Here is a 22,733-nt window from a genome sequence, read left to right as displayed (position 1 = left end):
GAGGGCCCCCCGTGGCCCCAGGGCCGGCAGGTGGGGCGGTGCCAGGCGCTGACCCCGCAGGCGCCCCTGCAAGCAGCCCTGGACTTGCTCCCCTCTGCCCTATGGCAGGCGGCTGCCTCACCTGCCCCACCTGCGGCCGCCTGACGGAGAATCGGCATGGGGGAGCCAGCATGGCGCAGGCCTTGGCATGTGGGTCCTGGGGCTCTGGGCCTACCTCACAGGGCTGTTTTTGTAGAAATAACATGCAGAGGGGGGAGAGCCCCTAAATGGCTCCTCAGATCCTCAGATCGGTCCTGTACTTAACCATCTTCTTGGTAAATGACTCACAAACTTGAGCCAAAGACAAGCCATTTCCCAGAAAGGTCATTCTCAAAGAAAACAAACCAGAATTTGGAGTGTCTCAAAACCAGAATTTCCACCCAGCGCTGGCATTTCCTGGAAGCGCGCGTGTGTTCTCCCGTGGGATTGATGGATCCACCTCCCTGGGCCATGCCGAGCCACCTTCTCTGCCAGGGGGCCCCACCGCTCACCCCAGCGAAGACAATGAGCTGGCTGATCGAAGCCACAGGGTCGGGCCAAACGCGCTGCCTTTCCCAGCCCTTCCCTGACGCAGCCGCTCTCCCAGGGCCAGGCGGAAGTCCGTCTTGCCTCACGGCCCTTTCTCAGCCCTCCTCACAGCCAAAACTGCAAGGGGGAGGGAGGGGCGCACGCCGGCTGCGGCCGGGAAGCCAGAGGGGGGGCTTGGGCAAGGACCGTCCCGCAAACAGCAGCCGGGTGGGCTGGAAAGGCCAGCAGCTTGTTGGTCGTTTTTGTCAGATTCTGTGTCATCCGAAAGTTCCGTTCATTTCTTTACCTGGGACGCGGCTGGAATTTGCGATGAGTGGTGATTACCACTGGCTTGGGTGCCGTTAGTGGGAGATGGAGCAACGTTCAGAAGTTGCACAGCTGCTCCTGACAGCGTCTTGCGCCCCCTGCTTAGCACCGCCCAGAGCAGCTGGCGCAGCATTGCTGCAAGCGCAGCTCCAAACCGGATCCGAACAGCCCCAGCCAGCCACCGGGCTGCGGCCACGCCTGGCACCTGGCCAGTGTGAACGCGGGCCGAACGGCCCCTGCTTGCCGGATTCCCCTTGCTGCCCATCTGGCCGAGCATCCCTGGAGACGGCCTCGTCCGGCACGGCATGGGGCGAGGGCACCGCAAAGTCCTCGTCCTAGGACCAAGCCGCATCCTTGTCCGGCAGCTCCCTCAGCCACGGACTTCGCCGAGGGCCCACAGGACCGTCCCCTAGAGGGATCGCAGGGGCAGAGGCTGGCGGAGTCGGGAGGGGCCGGGAGGCCACCGGGTGAGCGCCTCCCCGCTGAGCTCCCTGGCGATGCTTTTCCAGCACCGGCCGGGCCCAAAGAAGCCCTGCGTGCAGCTTGGCCCGTTTCCACCAAAGCCGGCCTCCAGCTGTGCTTGGATAACCGTGGAGAAGGCCTGCTTGCCACTGCCCAGGGTGGCTTTGGGGCAGGCGGGCCGGGGCCAGGGGGGCTGCCACTGCTGCTTTGGGGGGGCGGGGGGCCTTCCCCTTCTTTGGCTTCTTCCAGCAGAAAAGCGCCGGGGTAGCCAGGCAACGCTGCTGCACGAGCCCAGAGGAACGTGGGCCGTGACCCCCTGCCCAGGAGGGCCCCTCAGCTTGGCACTGCTTTTTCCAGTTGACCTGACCCCACTAATGGAGCCCGGCAAGCCCTCGCCAGCTGCCGGACTGGCTGCCGCCCCTGCCTTGGGAAGCAGCCGCCCTCAACTGGCTAGCAGCGGGGAACGGGGCGCGTCTTGCAGGACCAGGTGCAGCGAGAACCCGTCCCTGGCTGGCCCAGGGAGTGCACCTGGCCAAGAAGCGGCTCTCCCTCGGCAGCCAAACCCTCCAAGCCTCTCCCGGCCATCTGGAGCCCCCCCCCCCCCCCCCCCCCCCCTGGGGCCCCCCCCCCCCCCCCGCTCGCTGCCTTGCGCCCCGAGCCGGTGCCTTTTGCCTGGGCAAAGAGCCCTTAGAGAAGCAGTGGCGGGGACCCAGGCCAAGCTCGGGCTGCGCCAAAGGTGCCAGCCTCGGATGTTTGCTGAGAGGATATTTCAAGCAGGTTCGTCTCAGTGCAACCTGGTATTTTTAAAAACCGGGAGGGGACAAATAAAAGTGCCGAGAATGCTCGCTGGCCGCCAGCCACCCCTGGCTCCCTCGCGCTTGGCTTCTCCTCTGAGGCTGCCCTGTTTATTCGCTACGTATTCTGGCACCAGCGTCGGCCCGTGCTCCCCCAGAACAGAAAGCGACTGTGCCTGCAGCCGCCAGGACTGGTCCGGAGCCTCGCAGAGAAGCCGCGAGACCACGAGGCGTTCCGGGGGGCACGCGCTCCCAAAGGTGCTCAGCCACTGGGAAGACCGGCGTCCGGGTGGCCTCCTGCTCGCGGCCTGGGGGGGGCATGCCCACCCGCTGGCCGGGGCCTTCCCAGAGAGCCCCGAAGGCCCCGGGAGGCCTCCGGGTGCGTCGCCGCCAGCACGGGCTCGCCAGAGTGACAGAAGGGCTACCAGAGAGGGAGCAGAGCGGGCTGGCCTCCCCCAGCTCACCGCCCTGGGCTTGCCCCACCCAGACAGTCATCTGGGGAGAGCAGGCGAGGAGCCCCGGTGCTGCACCAGATGGGGCCCACTGCAGCTGCCCTCAGCTGGCCCCCCACCTCCCCTGCAGCGACTCCTCATGCCAAGAGGCTGCCCTGCTCCAAAGCAGCCCCGCCTTGAACCCGCAGCCTCAGTCCACGGTTGCCTGCGGCTCTTGTTCCCTTCTGGGGCCTCCCCGGTGCCCACCAGGCACTCCGCCTGCCCTGCCTGGTTTGTAGCGTTTCTCCGGTGCCCACCAGGCACTCCGCCTGCCCTGCCTGGTTTGTAGCGTTTCTCCTCTTCTTAACGCTTCTTTTTGGGGGAGGCCGGCTCCCCAGAACGAGATCCTTGCGGGGTTCCAAGGCGTAGCTCATGTTCTGGCACTCGGGCCACCACTCCCCCCATGCTGGGGAGCGAGTGATCCATGGCCGGTCGTGGCTCCCGTTTTGTGGACGGCCAAGCCCACTGCCCGGGGAGCACCACGTTCCACGGACCCAGAGGTGCTGCCCCCCCCCCCCGGCACTCTGGGGTTTTCAGCTCGCACGCCTCCGAGCCCCACGGCAGCCGCCTTATGTCCGACACGCTGTGCTGCGGCTGCCGTTTTGCAAGGACGTCCGAAGGCGCCCACGGGCCTAGGAGGGTCGGGGCTCGGAGACCACTGGCCTGCCAGCCGTGCCACCCACCGTGAGCCCCGTGTCTGGACAATCGGGGCGCTGGGGTGCCGATCCGCTCCCGCAGAAGCTCACACTGGGCCTTGCAACCCAGGAGCAAAAGCGGCTCTTGCGCCTCTTCCCGAGCAGCCGCCCCCAAAGCCCAGCGCCCCCGGCAGGCCTCCCGCCCGGCCCTGCTTTCTGCAAAGTGTGTGTGCCCAGTTGTTCCAAAATAATTTTATTTTTAAACTCCCCCACCTTTTCTTCCTATTTGAAATTTCCCAGACAGAAAGAAGGACCATCCATCAATTTAGGGGCTCTTTTTTCTCAAAAAACAACATGCCTCTCTTTCGGCAGCAACATCTGATGCCAACCACTTTGCAAATCAATCAGCGCGTTATTTGCCTGGCAAGAAACAGTCGGTCTGCAAGCCAATGAAGACGGGGTCGGGGGGGGGTGACCTCGCTGGGTCGAGCGATGGAGCGCTCTGACGCATTCCAGCGCCTGGAGATTCGCCCTGTGAGGCGGCTGGCCGGTCGAGACGCAGGGGGCGTCACTGGGCGACGAGGGTTGGACGGCTCACCGGTGAGGCGGGGGCCGGCACCTGCCTGATGCGGTGGTCTCCTATTCCCTGCGTTGGCTCGAGGCTCTGCTCTTGGAAGGCCACGTCTGCCTGGACAGGTGAGGGGGCCGGCCTGTGGCTGCAGCCCGCTCTTCGTTCCGACCTCATTGCCGGAGAAGAGAGGGCTGAAACACGCAAGTGCCACGGCGCAGTGACCCACCCTCACCGCGCACGTCCCTCCTGTCCCTTAAAGGGAGCCCCAAACTTCAGGGTAGCCACCGACCCCACTCCGTCCAGGCCTACCCGTTTCCACCTCCACTACGAGCAGGTCGTTCCTACCGCAAACACGACAGAAGTAGCTGCTCGAGACCAGGCCACGCCAAAGTCCTCGCCTTGCAGCACGGAATGGGGACTCGGTGCAGGAAAAATTCATTCCCCGCTTAACTACCGGGAAGAAGGCCACTAAGCTCCGGGGACGGGGAGGGGCGAGGCGGGTGGCGGGGGTGCCAGCGCCCCTGCTGAGGAAGTGTCTTCTTGCTGCCCCCCCCCCCCGTGAGCCCTGAGGCCGTTACTCCGCTGGCCGAAGTGCCCAAGCAGAGCAGCCCTGCCAGTGGGACCGACGGGCCGTGCGCTCCGGCGTCCTGCACATTTCAACCTCCGAGAGCGAAGAAGAAACAGCGCAAAAGACCGGGAAGCGCCAAGCTGCTGGTGCTGGTGGGGAGGAGGACGAGGAGAGCAGCGGGGCCTGCAGGGACTCGCTGGGCCGAAGTTTCTCCATCCCTGAAACGGGCACAGGCGGCTGGCAGAGCGCAGCGAGGGCTCGGGAAGGGCACCGCGTGCTAAGCCAGCCCCGCGCATCAGCCGCCCGCGAGCACAACAGCGCTCCCCACCCACGCTCCCCAGCGATGGGGAGCAAGGCAGCACGTGGCCACCGGGACGAGCAGCCATCGATTCGAAGCCGGGCCGACCGGTGGCGGCCACCCGGGCACTGCCTAGCAACCGACCGCACGGCTCAGCTCAGGGCTGCGGGACGGAGCCCCCCGCTTTGCCTGGCGCCTCTGAGCGGCCCCGCAGGACGCCGACCGGGCGCCGGATGACGAGGGAGCTGGCTGAAGGCTCGTGCAGCTCCCTGGGGCAAAGTTAGGAGGCGGCTGTGAGCTGACCGGGGGCACGAGGGGCCTGAAAGCTGCCACTCAGATCAGCAAAACCGGATCAGGAAAGACAGAGGGAGGGAGGGGCAAAAGCGAGTGTCTCTCCTTTGCGTCTCCCACCTGTCCAGGTAAGGTGCCGTCCCTTCGTGTGGCAGGAGCCGCCTTCAGCGGGCAGGACAGAGCGCTCCTGCCAGGAGGGCCCAAACCCAAGCTCTCTTCTTCCTCCCGGAGAGCTCAGCCCGTGTCTCCGCATGCGTGGCTTGGTGCGGATCCGGGAACATCCAGACCGGGACGAGCTCCCCGTGACCGGCCCCCGAGGCCTGGTCCCAGAGTCCCCGGCGGCTGCACAGCTGCCCCTCGGGGCAGCCCCTGGGGACCGGGCAGAGCGTTCCGGCTGTGCCTGGTGCCCTCAAAGTCCGAGCTGGGAGTTTGGACAGGAAGTCTCTGTGTGGGGAGGAGCCCCGTTCGGTCCAGCTGGGGCAAGTGGTCCAGGAGGAAAAGGGACGCAGGCGCTCCCGGACGGTCCTCAGAACAGGTGTCGGAGCAGAAGCGAGCAGAGGAGCACGGGCAGGAGGGCGCGGGGCCCGCCGGGGGCGCCGGAGCGGCAGTGCGGCTTGCCCTCGTCCAGGCAGGCGGCGTAGGCCATGACGTGCGGGATGTAGCTCTGCTCATGGACGCCGTGGAGCAGGTGCGCCATCGGGCCCTTGGCGAAGACGGCCACGTCCTCCCCGCCGTGGGTCTCCATGCGCAGCGGCACGGCGGACTGGGCCTGGTAGTTGGCATCCGCTGCGGGGAGAGGCAAGGGAGCAGGTGAGCAGCGCGGTGGGGGGGAGAGTGGCGCCGTCTCCCTTGCTGCGCAGGACCGCCCCAGGATGGGTGCCGAGCCCTCCCCCTCCGGGCAGGGGGCTGGGAAGAGACCCAGCCCGCCGGGCTCAAGGCGCAGGCCCCCTTCCCCGCCACTGCACCTCGGCTGGCCGCCCGGTCTCTGCGCTGGGTCCCACCTACAGGGCTGGTGTGTGGGTCTGAAGGCAGCAAGGGCCCCAAGCCGTGAGGTCTGGCCCCTGGGTGCCCTGCCCCCGCCCCTCTTGCCCTTGGCCAGCCACCTGCCGTAGGAGACGGCTCCCCAGGCCTTCCCGGCACTGGATCCAGCCCTCGGGCTGCATGAAGCCCCCGCTGCAGCGGGCAGGCAGTCTCGGGGGGGGGGGGCAGAGCCGGAGCGAGCAACCGCCTCGACCGCTTGTGCTCGTCACGATCTGGAGCCCGGGGACGGTGTGAGCGCAATGGAGCCTCACCAATTTTACACAAAGCATCCAATGCTCTGTGCAAGCCCCCCCCCCCCCCCCCGGGAGGACGGTGCTCGGTTATGGAGGGCCACCAGAGCCGTGTTTCTGGGGAGTGAGCGCCTGATGCCCACGGCCGTCCACCTGGCGTGCCAGGTTAAGGTGTGCTCCATTCCCAGCCCTTTGCTGGCAGGTGAGGAAACCCCCCGTGCCGTTTTTACCAGCCCTCCGGAAGCTGCCGCCACCACCAGGCTAAGCCTGCTTTCTAGCTTTTTAACCATGTTACAGTGTTTGCCTTTGTGTGCAAGCTATTTTCTCATATGTGTAAATGTCTGCAAGGCTTTGCGTTGGCTTTGCTGACGTGCCCGGAGAAGTATGACTTCCGGCAGTAGAGAGACGAACGGACTCACTGAAGTTCACCGTGGAAACGTTCTCCCTCTCTCCGGCAACCAGCTTGTACCCTGGTCCGTTCCCGTAGAGGATGGAGGTGAACGGCTTTCTGTCCACATCGCTCTGCATCGGGGCCAGTCCTAGGCCGGGGGACAAGAAGGAATTAGCTGCCTGGTCTCACACCCCACCTACCAAAAGCACCGGAGGTTTCATAACCGCCAGGAAGGGCTGAATGCAGTGCAAACAGTGTGTCCCAAGCAGGATCAGGCCTAGGAAAACTAGAAGGGTCGCCATGTAGGGGGAGCACTCTCACCCTGCAGGACGGAAGGATCTTGTTTTGCGAAACAGCAAGGCTCGGACCCGACGGCCTTCAGGGCTCCTTGCAGCTATGCTAATCTATGAATCCATGATTCAGTGACTCGAAAAATATTTTTTTTAGTTCTGTCCAATGCATTCTGGAAAGCAATGTCCTTCCCCGGGGGCTGCTTATCTTTCTCCAAAAGCATCAACAGAATCTTTCCAATGCTTCCTTTGTCTGAATGTTCCAGGCTTTCTTTGTAACATGCTTGGAGAAAGATACAGAGCCCCTGAGGATGGAAATGTTTGGGTACAATACGATATTTTCCAGGCACCTAAGAACAAGTTATCTTCCGTTTTGGGGTGAGGAGGCCTGGAGCCAAGCCTGGGCTGCAAGGAAGCCAAGAGAAGCAGGCAGAGCCCGTACAACAGTCGTGCACCATCCCGAGAGGACAGGGTGGGATCCTAAAACGCTTCCCAGGATAACGATGACTAAGTCCAACTCCTCATCCATTTCTGTGGAATAATAAGATGGGCCATTATCTGTCACGGCAAGAGAAATGATCCAGCGCAGGAGGTGGTGTGGGGGGCGGTACAGGCACCCGGCAGCGAAGGTTCCTGCTCTGGGAAGCCTTCCAAAGCCCTCGGAAGGTTAGCCACAAACGTGACTTTGCAAAGGGGCCGAAGGAGGCTGCGGAAGCCCACAGGGCTGTTGCCATGATTGTCTTGACACGGAACGGCTTCTGTGAGCAAACGCAGGCGCCCGCCCACCCTCTGCCCATGACGTGGGAGGTCGGGGCCGGCCGACAGCCGCGGGAAGCGGGAGGCGCTCGGCAAGCACAGCGCGGAGCTTGCCACCCACCCTCAGCGCTGCGCCGAAGAGCATTGCGTGCCTGCGGGCTCAAGGTGGCGGCCGGCAGCCCAGGAGGCTGAGGGACTAAGCCAGAAGGCTCGCCGCCTTCCGGGAAGCCAGAGAGCTCCTTGCGCCGACCAGGCCGGGAGCCCGGCTTTGCCAGTGGATTGGCAGCAGATAGGAAGGTTCCTTGAGTCACCAGAGGCGGACCGGGCCTTCCGCAAGCTGGACCGGGCCTGTGCGGCCGGCCCACGGCCTCCTCCCTCTTCCAAGGAAGCCGCCCCCTCGCGCCTGACCGGACACGGCTGGAACAGCCCGGTACGCACCGAAAATGGAATTGCCGCGGGGCGTGTAGCCTCCGAACGTGAAGACGTGGGAGTGGTCGGCCGTGACCACGGTCAGCGTGTCCTGCGAGGAGGTCTCGCGATCCGCCAGGCCGATGGCGCGGTCCATCTCCACAGCCTCGTGCAGCGCCTGCTTGGCCTTTCCTTCGTGGTGCCCGTGGTCGATTCTGCCCCCTGGAAGAGAGCCGGGAAGGCGGCTGAGACTGGCATGGGGGCCGCGAAGCTGACAGGTGTGCCGGTTGTGAGCACTTTCCCCAAAGGCGCTTCCAGTGCCGTCCAGCACAACCCGAAATGCGGAAAACTTCAGGCAGCGGCAACCATTCTTAACTAAAATTCCACCGCCCTATGAAAGCGGGTCGCGCATGGGGCAGCCACAAACGATGCCGTGACAACGCGGGGCGTGGAAAGGCGTCCACGGTGGCGCCGGGGCCCAGAGACGTCCAGCCCTGCCCACGTGCTCCTCTCCCCGCTGCTGCAGGTCTGAATCAGAGCGGGTGTGGAGCCCCATTGCGTGGAAGGGGCGAGGGCCCTGGTCAGGGCAGGACTCCAAGGGATCCGCCCCGCTGCCGTCTCATCACACCTGTCCAGGGCGGCGCCAGCTGGGCCGGGATCCACAGCCCCGAGGTTCCGAGTGGCCACCAGCTCCGCATCCCCTGCGCCCACCGGCCCCTCCGCCCAGCCTTACCTTCCACGAGCAGGAAGAACCCGAGCGGGTTCCGCTGCAGGATTTTAAGGGCCACCCGGACCATTTCCGTCAGGGAAGGGTCTGTTTTGTTGCTCCTGTTCAGCTCATACATCAGGTCGATGGGCTCGAAAAGGCCTGTGGGGACAGCGGGAGTGGGTGCCGCCCTGTGGGCCCCTTCCAGACCCGATCCCCCCTTGGAGAACCCCTGAAGAACCGTGGGGGAGCTCCTGGACAAGCCGCTGCTCCCGGGCTGGATGTCGGGGCCCACGGAAAGGCGGGTCTTGAACAGGCTGGGAGCTGGTGGGGTCCCGCTGAGACCGAACGTCCAAGTGCCTCTGAGGAACCCAGCCCTCACTGCGTGGGCAGGGGGCCCGCCCCCGAGCCCGTCCCCGCAAGACTCACCCAACAGGTAGTCGACCTTGCTCAGGTTCAGCTTCATCAGCTCGGTCTGGTTCCACACATAATGGGCGCTCTGGGGAAAGATGGGGGAGCAAGTCCTGAGCCCCGCGTGGCTCAGCGCAGCCGGGCCAGCCGGCAAGCTCTCTGGGAAGCGCCCACTCGGTTCCACGTCCCGAGGGGCCGAATGCGCCGAGGGGCCCACGGGCACACAAGCCGTCCTCTCCCGCGGGCGCCTGCCTGAGCGTTCCGCCCCACATATAGGCCCCCTCTGGCTAGGAGGGGCCAGGCGGCCTGCCCCAGGGCCAGGCTCGGGCTCCGGGTCCTCCCACCGCAGGGGGCCAGGCTGGCCCGCTTCTGCTGTTCCTCCACAGGGGCGGGGGGCCTCCTTTGCCATGGGCTTGGGGCGGGGACCACCTTCCCTGCTGTGCCTTTCAGGGCAGGACCCCGGCCAAGGTGCCCAGTGCCCTCCAGAGGCCGAACTGAGCGCGGAGAGGAGCCCGGTCCTCGCGCCGCTGCCCACACCCCTGCGGCACAATCCGCCCAGGCGGCCCTGCCCGCCTCACCTTGCCGCTCGGCTTCGTCTTCCTCCACTCGTCGATGAGGTTCCTGCCGTCCAGCCGCGTCCCCCGGTACTTCTCCTCGTTGGGGTACTCCACGTCACTGGTGTTTTTGGGAAACATGTACTTCCGGCCGCCGCCCATGATCACCTGAGTCGGGACAGAGAGACGGAGGCCGTGAGTCTCTGGCAGGCGCAGGCGGGACAGCCGGGCCCTCGCCTCCGCCCAGCCCAAACCCGCACGGCTCCGGCCGCCACGCCAGCAACCAAGGTGACCCGGGAGCCCCCACTGACTGGGCCACCAGCCACCACAGCACGGCCCCACCCCAAAACAGCCATTCTCCAGGGCAGTTCCTTCCCAGGGCCGCTCCTCTGACGTCGCAGTGGCGTGCCGCCTCGCTGCAGGTTTTAACTTTTTAATTCCGCCTTTGTTTTATTCCGGGCCGTTCTCACGGTATCAGTTTTTCTGAATGGGCGGACCCTCTGGCCAGGCACCTCTCCAGCCGCGCGCAAGCCGCAAGCCGGTCAGTGGGCCGGTCACCAGGGTTCCCGGTTTCTATACAAGCCATACAAATGCGCTTGCTGTTTAGATGAGCTGTTTCCCGTCATTTATCTGGGGTTCTTTTATTGTTGCTGTTTGGCACCGTGAACTAAACTCTCCTGAAACCCACCTGCCACCTGGGCAATGGTCCAAGTTAAGCAAGAAGAATGATCTTAGTGATTTAAAAATACCCTGAATGCCTGCAGTGCAAACTTTAAAACAAAACAACACTAACAATATAGTTAGAGCAAAGTAATGAAGAAAGAATAACCTATATTAAATAAGTATGGGATACATTTTGATGCATATCGCTAGCTAGTTTGATATATTCTGGCCGCTCTGCGAACTGTTTTGAGCAGTCCCGCTGCAACATTTTGTGGCAGCAGAGGAGAAGGTCAGGCAAGCCCTGGAGCCCAGGGGGACCCTGTTCTCACAGGGGGCAACTGGCTGCCCCAAGGAGAGCCCCTGGGAGGGCGTGGGGCAGCTGGTCTGCGGGGGCCTTGCCGAATTCGAACCGCTGAACCAGGTTTCAGCCGGCCCGGCGGTACGGATGGGGCAGGAATGTGGGACCTCTGCTCCGGAGGCAGCGTGTGGCTGACGCGCAGGGGCCAGGCAAACCCAGCGAAGGGCGCTGCCCGCCAGGGTGGGCTGGTGGCCGGCCCGTTCCGGCACTGATGAGGGCCCCGTCCCGGCAGGGACTCCGGGACAAGAGCCCCAGACTTGCCCTGGCGCCACCGGGCTGGCCATTCTGGGGGATCTGGCGGGGGGGCCTCACGGCCGCATGGAAGGGCAGATCCCGCCGTGCTTGGCCAGCCCTGGGAAGATGCGTTTGGCCGCCGGAGAGAAAGCCCCCTCGGCAGTCCCCCGCCCCGCAAAGGCCTCTCCAGGCTCGGCCAGCCCTGCAGCTTGAGACGCCCTGTAATTGAAAATGGATTTCTTCGACCACAATTACGTTCCTGTGCGCCCTCCCAGCCTTGCCTCCTCGCTGGATTTGAGGTCTTTGAAGGTGAATCATAAAGCAGCACAAACAGCAAGAAATAATCTTCATCATAATTACACACAGGCCGATTTCTGTTAAACAGAGTTGGCTCCTCCAACATGTAATTATTTCTAGTCCTGGGAAAAAGTCAGTGTGTGCGTGTGTGCGTGCGTGTGAGAGAGAGAGAGAGCGAGCGAGCGAGTGTAAAGTGGGGCTTATGAAGCAGCTTAAATAACAGATTCAGCAGGGCTTCTGCTCCTCTCTGGGGTTCTTTTCAAACCGAGCGGCACACCCTGTTTATTTATCCCGGGAAAAATGCGACGCTGGTTCCATGGGCTGCAGCTGCCCCTGAACGGGGCACGGAGCCCGGCCACAGCGTGGCGAGGTGCCGGGGCAGCCGTGCACCCTGACACGGCTGCGGCAGCCCTCCAGGCTCTGCCTGGCATCGGGTGGCAGCGCCGTGCCAAGCCCCCGGCCTCCGCGGTCCTGCATGGCTTGCCAGGCCTCTGGGGGAAAGGGGCGCCTTCTGTGGGATCTGTGGTCGGCGGCCTGTGGCACCGGCCCCTTTGCTGGCAGCCCCGTCCACCGCCCGGTTCTCTGCTGCGCTGCGGAAGCCGGCCTTCACGAGCGCTTGCCCCGTCCGAGAACGCGAGCACTCCGAACCCGCCGGGAGAGGAAGGGAGCAGGGCTTCTTCTGGCCAGAAGCGCGAGAGCCACACCAAGGCCACGAAATCCCGCACTGGGCCCTCCGGGGACTGAACCCGCGGTGGTGGTCCTGATGGCCCACGAGTCCCGCGAGAAGATCGGGCTCTCGGAGCGCCTCTCCGTGCGGGGGAACGAGCAGCACGCCAAGTAAACAGCACTGGCGGAAACAGGCGCCGGGGCCGCCTCCTCCCGGCCGGCCGGCCGGTCTCCCCCGGGCACACTTCCTTCCAGAGCCATCAGGTTAATGTCCCCTGACATGCGTGAATGATGCACGGGTGGCCCTGCGCCTGGAAAACGCCGCCGGATCCATGCCCAGGAGCTGCCCGTGCACCGGCGGGCCGAGCCTCCGCTTGCGTGCCAGGGGAGCCCCTCTCAAGATGGAGGAGTCCAAATAGCGCGGGGCAGAAATAGCTTTCATGTTTAGATTTTACGCAGCTGCCGGACCCCATGAGCCGAGCTGGGAAGCCGGGCTTTCTCTCCCTTCCTCTCCCTGAGCTGCTTTTCCCCGGCAGTCACAGTGGCTCTCTGCCTTTTCCACCTGATGCTCACAGTAACTTCCCCGTACAGCAGGTCCGCCCCAGGTCGCCCGGGGAGTTGCTGGGGCCTGGAGCCGAAATGGAAGCCGCTGCTCCTGCTTCCCAGGGCTGCTTAACCTCATCCAGAGCCCCCCTCTCAGGCGCCGGAGCCGGCTGGCTTGGGCTGCCCTGGCACGGCGCCGCATCCCGTGTGTCCCGCTCGACGGCCCCGATAGAAGGCCTGAGCCGCCCTCGGTTTGTCATGCGCCTCTGCTTGGCGAGCCTGGAATGTGCCAGCCGCAACAGAGGGGACCTGGCGGAGTGGGAGCCCTTCCGGAGGCCTCTTTGGCCAACATCCTGCATCTGAGGAAACGGGCGCTGCAGAGGAGTCCCTCTCCTTCCTGGGAGTGGCTCGTCTCCCGTGCTCCAGCACCCCGGGAGCACAGAGGCGAGCGGGTCCCCGGAGCAGCAGCAGTGGCCTTCGGACGGGGCGCCAGAACGGTGGCTGTGGAAACGCTTCGGCAGACACGCCGTGACGGTCCAGGCGAGGGGATGAATCGCTGTGCTGCGGGCACGACCCAGCGGAGAGGAGGGCTGGCGAGCTCTCAGGAATCAGGCCGAGCAACGGGAGGGCCTCCAGCTTCGGGGGCATCCAGGGCAAGGTGCTTCCCAGGTGGGCAGAGAGGGGGACACTCTAGGCCCAAATCTGAAGGACACGTGCCCCCCACCTGCCTTGGAGAACCTCGGATCTGGACTGCCCGAGAGCACGGAGCCCGTGGGAGGTGCTGCCGTTGGTCAGGGAAAGGCGCTGCCATCGATTTGCCTGCTCATCCGTGAAAGCCAGTCCAAGCGATCAAGCCTTTGGTAGGAGCTGGGAGGAGTAAAGAGCTCGGAGGAAAAAGCACGTTGATGGATGCGTTTTAAACGTGATTGTGCTTTGGGACATGCAGCTCTTGGCGAATGAGTCCTCCTCCTGCGAAAGGGAGGAAAACTGCCTCTCCAGAAGGCGATGGTGCCTCAGGCAGCCTGGGCAGGTCCGCCCCGCTTGAAGAGACAGTTCTGTGCATGGTTACTTGGAAGTCCGTCCTTGGGGATGATGGGAGCTGCAGGCGCCGCGCTGGAGGGCGTGCGGTTGAGGGACCTGCCCCGACCTGGGACTTCTGAATGAGCTGACCATGGAGTCAGGGCCTGAGAGCGAATCTGCATGGGAACCGTGCTGCGCTGGAACAAAGGGTGCCACCCGAGTGGAAGGGCATCCTCCAAAATTGCAGGACGAAGAAAAGAAACAACAAGGAAGAGAACTGAGGATCTTCTTTCAATCCTTTTAAAGGAAGGGGGTGGGGGTGTGCGCATCCTGCCAACTTCCAGTCTTCAAAGGGCTTCAAGGCCACTCCGCAGCTGCTCAGCCCTCGGTCTCAGAGAGAGTTTAAGTGAAGGGAAGAAAAGGGATTTAGGGAAGGAGCCGTAGGGCTGGAAGTGGTGCCCAGACGACTCCTGGGAGATCCAGGCAGAGCTTCGGAAACCTCTGAAGTCACAGGGAGACATGCCAAGGCCCGCGACCACAAGCCGCTCGGCAAGGCACGGCACGGCACGGCGGTGGGAGGCGAGGGCCTGGCTTCATTTGCGAAGGCCCCCCCGCTGCGTCCCTCTTGGCTGCCCCCAGCAACGGGCCGAGGACCGTCATGGCACTGCCCTTCCAAAGCGCCCGCTGAAGCCGTGGGCCCCGCTCAAGGCACGAGGTCCTGGGGGCCCTGCTCCGGGTGGGCCCTCCTCAGAGGTTGTCCTCACTGCTCCGCTTCCTCGGCGTGGCTCTCCTTGCCCTGCCTGTGGCCTGGGGATCCAGCACAAGATGGCCACCCCGTTGCCCTCCAGAGGCTCAGCCAGGGCTTACCGGAGGAGGTGGCGGCGGCCCAGACAAGGACAGGGGCCACTGGACCGGTTCCCGGGCATGTTGTGCAGCAGGACGAGTTGCGCCCTCCTTTCTTGAGCCCCACCCAGAAAGATAAATAATCGGTAGCTTCCGTGTCAGCTGGAGGAAATGCGGGTTCGAATTTCTACCTCGCCTGTCAAGTAGCTCACAGGCTCGGCCTGACGCGCTTCCGCAAACGTGCTGGATCCTCGTGCACCACTCGGGCGTTGCTCTCCAGAGCAGCCGTCTGCGCCCAGGGAGGCAAGTGCCTCTGGCGTCCGGAGCAGGCCGGTCCGTCACACGGCACAGCCCGTGTCTGGGCCTAGCTGCCTCTGCAGAAGGGCTTGCTCTGCAGGCGCCGTTTCCTGGGGACGGATCCCTGCCAATGCAGAGCCACGGAAATCGCTCCCACATAAAGTGGCCACAGGCCCCAAGAACCAGAGGACCAGCTTCTTTCAAGTTCCAGCCGGTCCCTAGGAAGATTCCAGCCTCTTTGGATGGGGGGTGGCTCCAAGAGCGGGAGGCAGGGGGGCAAAAAGAGGAGTGGCCATGTAGGGGACCTGGGCGGCTGGATCAGGACCCCGGGTGGGCTGGGGCTGGGCTGCAGCCCGCCGCTGGGACCTCTGCGAGGGGGTGGTGCGGGGAGCTCCGGTCCAGGACGAGGGAGCGCTGCGCCCACCCGAGCCGCAGCCTTGAACCTGGAGGAGCCGAGCGGGGCCGCGCAGTGGGGCCTTTCGGGGGCGTCCATTCCAAGGGGCCCCCAAGTCAGAGACAATGCGATGGCCCACAACAGTCACACACGCACCCTGAGCGCCACGTGCTGTTCTGTGGGGACGCGCACACCCCGGGCTTGCACAGCCTGGCCGTGTGCCGGCGGCCTTCCTCCCCCCGGCCGGGTCGCTCTCACCTCGATGTCCGGGATGTTCTCCACCAGCTGGCGGGCGATGTCCCTGCAGCCCTGCTGCAGCGCCTCGGCGGGCATCTCGTTGTCCGAGTACCAGTCCCGGTCGGCGGAGTGGGCGTAGGCGGCGCTGGGGGTGGCGTGGTTCACCCGCGTGGTGGTGACGATGCCCACGGATTTGCCTGCGGTGACAGGGGCAGAGGCGCTGCTCAGGATGGCGGGCACGGCCTGAGCCTGCGTGCGCCCCCAGGGCCCGCGCCAGCTCCCACATTCGGGGTGAGGCTCCCCGCCTGGGCCTACCGCTCTGCCCCTGCCACCCACGGCCGCCCCCACTGGGATGGCAGGCCGCATGCCCAGGAGCAATCGGCCGCAGCCTCTCCAGCTCCTCACCTGCACCGTGGCCAGAGCAGTGGCAGGTGAAGGGGCAGATGCCCTGGGGGGAGAGTGGGCCCCTGCCAGGCCCAGGCCTGAGCCCCCACCCACGTGCCCCCAGTCCCCGACGCAGGACCGGAAGCACCAGTCGCAGGGCGGGCAGGCTGGCTGGGCGGGGTGGCCCAGGAAGCGCTCGCCCGTCCACTCCTGCCTCCGAGCCCAGCGCCCCCCTCGCTCGGGCACTCGGTGGGGTCAAGCGGTGAGCTGGCAGAGGCAGCGCTCCGCTCGTCCAGGCCGTTATCACCCGCCAGTTAACGATCGCTGCCGCTGATCCGGTTAAACATTCTGCGAGCGGGTCTTGGCTGGCGCGGCCCCCGCCTCCCCTCGTGCCTGTCCGCGGAGAACAAGGGTGCTCTGTCCGCTCCGGCGCATCCCTGCCCTCTCCCCACGGCCCTCCTTCCCCCGCCTGTCTGCAGAGTCCCAGTGGGGCACCGCGCATGAAGCACAAGCCCCCTTTGTCGCCGGAATGGGGGCACAGTCCTCCAAGGGAAATCCAGGGGACTATTTTTACTCCTGGTTCGGCCGATGCACAGAAAGGAACACTGTCTTGGCCACAGCCCGATTTAGAAAAAGCCGGGCGGCAGCAGCGTGCCAAGTGTGGGCACCTGGAAGTGCCAGTCCTTGATCTGCTGCTCCCCAGCCCCGAAAAAGCACGGAACGACCGCAGAGGCCGGCCAGGGCTGCGAAGAGCCCCGGCGCACAGAAGGGTCTTCTTGGGGCATTGAACGAGGGTGTCTGCGCTTCACCTCTCGCCTGAAAGGTTGAACGGTTTTTAGCCTCAACAGAATGCTTTTTAAATTGCAATGTTTGCCTTAAAAAAGCCATGTTGGCCTTTTCCATCTGTTTATTAGCTTAAAAAACCAAACAAACAGGAAAAATCCACTGTTTGGACGCCTGCAACCATTTCGAGGAGGCAGATGGGCAGAATGGGTCCCCTTTATCACAGCCGCATCTGCATGGATCTGCCCCCCCACGGCCCCCATTCTTGGATCAGGATCATTTGAAACCGTGTGGGCGAGTCTGACGTACTCTCGCCCCTCCTGCGGACCAGGCAGGCCACAGCGGCCCTCCCCGGGGCTTCGGCCGGCGCTCGGCCATCCACCTGGAGCGGGCAGCGAGAACGAGGATGCCCACGAAACGTGGGGCTGCAGGAGAGCTTCGCAAAGGCCCTGGACCGACCGAGAGAGCCCCCAGCACGTCCCCCGGCAAAGCAAGGCGGAAGCGGGAATGGTGAAACAGAGGCTGCGTGCATCAAGAGAGGGCAAGATTCACGGAGAAGGCCGTCGTCTTTAGGGGAATTCAAAGGCCGGAGGAGGCGAGGCAGGCCAGCCCTGGGACGGAGCTGCTCAAGGACAGGGCGTTTCGGGGCTCTGACCCACAGGCCGCAGGCAGCAACGTCACCTGGCGCTGCTCTGGCTGGGGAATTTGCATATTTTTATAAACATAATGTTTAATGTCAGCTGAACAGCACTCAAGGACGCGGACGGCTAAAAGCAGAAGACCTTGGAACGAGGGAAACAAGAACATCGAAAGCTTCAAAGCCAAACACTGGAATGATAAAATGACGTACTTAAGAAGGGCAAGGAGCATCTTCCAGCCTGCACACAGGCGGAGCGTGTGGGCCTGGAGTGAGCGGGCGCTGCTACTTGGGAACGATCCGAGAGGCAGCCCTGGGTGGTCCGGCCCATGCGTCACGCCATCAGGAGAGGCACATTCCTCAGGGTGCCGGCACCGAAAAAGGTCCCGCTCCCCCGGGGCTTGGCAGCACTTCTGTATGCTCAAGCACCCCTCGGATCACGTCCTCAGGGCTTTCAGGGGCAAGAGGATCCCCTTGGATCCAGCCTGGGGGGCAGCGGGTGGCCCCGGGGGGAGCAGGCCCTGCACAACATGGCTGAGCCGTCCACGCCACTCGGCAGCTGCTTCGTGGCCACTGAAGCTTCGGGGTGCTCTCCAAGGGTGGCCCACGTGGCGCCCAGGGAGCAGTCTGAATGCGAAAGGGCCAGTCAGAGGAGGCAGGAAGTGGCGGGATCAGCAGGACGGATTCCTGGAACACCCCGGAGCACGGAGGGCCCGTTCGCAAGGAGCGGCGTCCTCTGGTCCCACGTCCACCGGTCAGCCCCTGCTGAGGAGGGAGCTGGCGTGGTTCGCTTGCCAGCCGCAGCAGGTCCGGGCCGGGGGCCCGTGAGCGGTTACCTGGCCAAGGCTTCAGAGGAGTGGCCTCGCCGAGGCACGGCCCTCCGACTCCACTCGGCTTCCACCTCCGTGGCCCGGACAGGCAGGGCCCGGGCAATGCCCTTTCCGAGTGGCTTCAGCTCTTGGAACGGGCAGAGCGGCACAAGCCAGGAAATTGCCAGACACTCGGCGGCCGTGGGAAGGGGCTGCGGTCAGCGGATGGGCACTGGGGAAGATGGCTGGCCAGGGATGATGGGAGTTGGGGCCCACTAGGTCTCAAACAGCCTGGTTCAGGAAGTGTCTTGCATCCGCAGTCCATTGCAAACTAACTCATAAAGTCTGGCAGGGGCCGGGGGGATAACATGCCATTATGCCCCCCTCCCTCCTGGCTGCCCAGCCTGTGGGAAATGCCAATGCACAGCAGCTGCCAAAGTCAATATGTGAGCAACGCTCCCAACAGAAATGGACGGGAGAATCAGCTGCTGCCTGCAGAGCGTTTAAGGGCTCGCAAAGCCCTTGGCACTGGAAAGGTCAGCCAGCAAAACGGCCGCGATCTGGAGAGGCCTGGGAAGCTGCCTCTTCGGTCTTGCTGCCACCCAGCCAGTTCTTACGCAACGTTACGCCCGGCTCCAGCTGGAAGCTTTTCCCAGATTGCGTAAAGGTTCGGGCGCTGGGCTGAGGCCGTGTGGCCCTGGGGCCAAGCTCCCTTCGGCCAGGGAGCTCGGGGGCCACCGGGGGCCACTCCCAGGCTCTCAGCCTTGACTGCCTCACAGGGCTGTTGTTGCGAGGATAAAACGGAGAGGTGGCCGAGACACAGCTCTGGCTCCTCGCAGGGCCAAAGGAGGGCTTAAGGATGAGAAGCGAGTAAGCGCAGCGTTGGGTGCCAAAACGTTCAAAGGTTCCCTGCATTATGTGCGGTGATCGATGTGCGTGCACCTGGGGCCCCATCCAGCCCCGGGCTTCCCAAGGCCAGGCCCACTCCTGGCTCACGCCCCCGGCCCCGGGCGCCCACTCACCCGCTGCCTTGGCCCACTTGAGGATGGAGGTGACCTCGTTGCCCGCCGTGGTGTTGCACTGGGCCCGCGTCACGGCGGCGCTGACGCCCACCGTGCCCTCGTTCGCCTTCACCCCGCACAGGTAGGCCGTGGCGGTGCCCGCGCTGTCAGGGACCTGGGCGTTGGTGTTGTACGTCTGCGGGGAGAGAACACCGTGGCCACAGGAATGCTCAGCCTGCACAGGAGAGCAGCCCTCAAGGAGGGGCAGGGAGTACCTCTCCTCCTGCCAAGTTCCCCATCTCTGGCACATGGCGGTGTTCCTCCGGGCCACGTGCTCCCGGAAGGCCCCGAGGCAGCTTGCAGGGCCCCTCCTCCCCCTGCGTCCTCACAGCAACCCTGCGAGGCAGGCTGGGCTGAGAGGCAACGCCGCTTTGCAGTAGGGCCCCCTCCCACTGGAGGAGTTTGCTTGCATCTTTGCCAACAAGGTGAGCACCTGGAGGGGCAGGGAGTCCGGCGGGCAGCCGGTGGGGTGCCCGCGAGCCCCGTGGGTTGCGGGGGCTCAGCTCCCCCAACCCAGTGCCCGGGCACTGGACACCACCCAGGAAGGGCTTGGGGAAAGGGGATGCCGGAGCCGAGCACACAAGCGGGATTGAGGGCGCGCCCGGCCAGAGTCCCGGATGGCTGATCCGTGCGGAAGCCACAAACGGGCGGCTCTCACTGCACGGACCTTGGATGCCCCGAGCCTTTCAAAATGCAGGCAGAAGCAGGAGAAGGGCCTTCGGGAAGACGCAGACTGGTTGCCCTGGCTGCAAGCCAGCTGGGGGTGCAGCTTGGGGGTGCGGCTCCACCCACTGCCAGGCTCTGGGGGGGATGCTGCCCTGCCCCCCGGCACCAACTCAGGGCGGCCTGAGTGGGGGAGTTCCCGGGGGGGGGGGGAGGCTGTTTCGGCAGTGCGGCACCTTGGCGCATGCGGCTGCCCGGCCGGCGATGGCCGCTGTCCAGGTGCCGGAGGGAACGCACTGTCCGTTCATCCTCTGCCATGCCCGACTGCTCGCCGGCAGGGGAGGCCTTTCCCTGCGCCCGACGGAGCCGGGCCGGGTGCGGTTCCAGCAGCGCTGCTCCCAGGTGGGGCTCGCTCACCCGCTGCTCTTTCGGGGCAGGGATGCGGGTGTGTCCAGAGGCGGCTCTCTCCCTTGCTGGCCACCGGCCGTTGCCAAGCCGCCTCTGCCAGCGGGGAGAGAACCGCGGTGCCCGACGCAGGCCCTCGACGGCTCCGGGGTGCTTGCCGGGGCAGGCCGGGACAGGCAGAAGGACCGCGACTCTCAACGGGCTCGGGTCGCGCCCTCGGAGCCCCCTGCTCCACCTGGCCAGGGTCCGCCTCAAGACCCCTCCTCGGCTGGGGGCACGCGCCTGCCTGCGATCCCACCCTCCCGCTCTGGCACAACGCCTGGAACGCCTCGCTGGGAGGCTGCCCGGCCACGCTCAGGAGTCGCCCGCACTCATTCCTCCATCGACATATTTTAAATATTTCGGCCATGCGCTGCTTGACCTGCTTGGAGGCCCCGCACGAAGGGTGGCAGTACGGGGTGTTCCCACTCGGGGCCAGTCCAGCACTGCGGAGAGTTCCCTGAAGGGTCGGGCTGAAGCCCGGGGCGGAGGCTCCGCCGAGCAGCCTCCGCGGCATCTGGCTGGCCTGACCCCTGCTCGGCCGCAGGCCTGCGGGCCCTGCCAGCTCCACCCGGCCGGCCGGTTGCGCGGAGGGCATCTCCCCCTCTCCTGCCAAGCTTGCTCTCCACAGCGCTCCCCGCCCAGCAAGGCAAACAGGAGGGGGAATGGCGCGCGCACTTCTGGCGGCGCAACTGGCGCAGGCCTCGAGCGGCCCTTGCTGAGAGGCGCTCCCTTGTGTGCCTGGCTTGAGGCAGCCTCGGCCGGCCGAGGGAGGGGGCAGCCCCCCCGCGGCCCCCCCCCGCCCAGAGGCCTCACCTTGGACAGGGCCACGAAGGGGAAGCGGTCCATCTCCAGGAGCGTCTCCTCCCCGTTCTGGTTCTGCAGCTGCCCCTTCAGGATGCGTGCGGCCGTCACCGTGGAGACCCCCATGCCTGCGACCAAGAGACCCGTCCTCAGGACCAGGTCGGAGCCGGCCCGTGGCCCTGCTCCGCGGCACACACGCCAAACCTGGGAGCGCCACGCGGGGAGGGGGCCGCGGGGGTGCCTCCGTCCCCCACTGCCCCGGCACTCACCGTCCCCCAGGAAGAGGATGATGTTCCTGGCCACGTTGGTGTTGAGCCGCTGCAGGCCCAGCGCCCGCTGCAGCGTCTCCTGGGCCTGGCGTCGCCAGAACTGCGGGTCCTTCTCCCTTTCTGAGACAGAACAGCGGGAGAGGGAGAGCCGGCGGGGGCCCCATGCGCCCCACGCCACGCTCGCCCACATGCACCGCGATCCCCGGCCGGCCCTGGCGCCACCCTCGGCCGGCCTCCCTCTCAGCGCCCAGGGCGTTCTCAGCACCCAGGCCGAGCCGCGCCGTGCGCCCAGGCCGTGGCGAGCTCGGCCGTGGCACTTGCGGGCGCACCTGCCGAGCCACCTACCTGGGACGTGGGAGAGGCCCGCCTGCAGCAGCAGGGCCAGGAGCAGCGCTCGCATGGCCACGTCTCCCGAGACGGAGTCCTTGTGCGGGCCGAGGCCGGGCTCCATCGGCTGCGCCTGAGGGGGCTCCTGGTGCTGCGGAGGACAAGGCAGCGCTGCTGCGTCAGCCGCCAGGGCCTGCCCACCCTCCCTCCCTCCCTCCCTCCCTATCCATCCATCCATCCATCCATCCATCCATCCATCCATCCATCGCATTTGTATGCCACCTTACAGCTGAAGGCTTTCTGGGTGGCTCATAGCACAATATAAAATGCCACCTCTTGCCTCCGGGCACCTGCTTCAGCACCGTGTGAACAGAAGGATGGACTGGGTGGGCCCAGCCTGACCAGGCCCGGCCCTTCTGCTGACCACCATTCCTAGGCCACCTTTCCCCCAGGGAGGCCTAAGAGGGTGCAGCCGGTCCTCTGCCTCTCCACTGTACTCACACAACAGCCCTGTGAGGTAGGCCAGGCCAGGGTCTGTGGCTGGCCCCGGTGGGCGGCATGGCCCCGGTCTCCTGGCCCCAGCCCTGCGCTCTTGCTGGGCGCCACACTGGCTGGCCAGACTCTAGGGGCCTCCATGTGGGGGGAGTGCCCCCACCTGCGGCCAGACCCCCCCCCCCAGCCTGGGCTGGCTCCCAAGCGCGCTTGCCTCTTCCGCGGCACCGGGAGCTCGGGATAAGCCCCTCTCTGTGCTGCAGCTCATTGTCTGGGAGGCCCCCGCGGGGCGCCGGTGATGTCATCCCAGCTTCTTAAGGGACACCTGGAGTTCTGGCGGGGGCCCAGCCAGCGCGAAGCGGCAAAATCCACCCGGCCGCCGGCGAGGGAAAGAAAGAGCCGGATGGAGGGGGGACTTTCTGGGGCTCCACTGCCAGCAGACATGTGTGCACACGCGGGGAAAGAAGTGGGGCGGAAGAGACGAGCAGCCGTGCCCGCCCATGGAGCAACCCGGCTCTCCCGCTTGGGTCTTGGCTTCTGGGACGCTCTGTGGTGATGCGGTGTGCCAACCGGCGCGCGTTTCATAAGGCCCGGAGAGCAGAGGCCCGTCGCAGGGCCCCATCCGGAGCGGCATCCCAGCTCCCTTCCTGTTGCAGCATCCTCTGAGCTGGCGGGAGGTCTCCGGTGCACAAGGAGGGCTCTCTGGGCTCTGCCTTCCCCTTTGGTGTGAAACCGGCC

At 65.2% G+C, this 22,733-nt stretch overlaps 1 protein-coding gene across 1 annotated transcript; it reads right to left on the bottom strand.

The window, feature by feature from the left end:
* Window positions 1-5,372: 5,372 nt before the first annotated feature.
* On the bottom strand, window positions 5,373-21,639 carry ALPL (alkaline phosphatase, biomineralization associated). Its single transcript, XM_044421255.1, has 11 exons — window positions 21,522-21,639; window positions 21,177-21,296; window positions 20,920-21,035; window positions 18,958-19,132; window positions 15,344-15,519; window positions 9,795-9,938; window positions 9,235-9,304; window positions 8,833-8,967; window positions 8,130-8,321; window positions 6,674-6,793; window positions 5,373-5,769 (listed from the first exon to the last, which is right to left on the bottom strand). Exons 1-11 carry the CDS (start codon window positions 21,625-21,627, stop codon window positions 5,510-5,512), a joined length of 1,614 nt encoding a protein of 537 aa, XP_044277190.1. The 5' UTR covers window positions 21,628-21,639; the 3' UTR covers window positions 5,373-5,509.
* Between the last annotated feature and the right edge of the window lie 1,094 nt (window positions 21,640-22,733).

This window comes from Varanus komodoensis, unplaced genomic scaffold (assembly GCF_004798865.1).
Source record: "Varanus komodoensis strain SLA01 unplaced genomic scaffold, ASM479886v1 scaffold116, whole genome shotgun sequence".
Taxonomy (NCBI): domain Eukaryota; kingdom Metazoa; phylum Chordata; class Lepidosauria; order Squamata; family Varanidae; genus Varanus; species Varanus komodoensis.
Note: the sequence above shows the minus strand (reverse complement) of the source record. Positions and strands in the feature narration are given on the sequence as shown.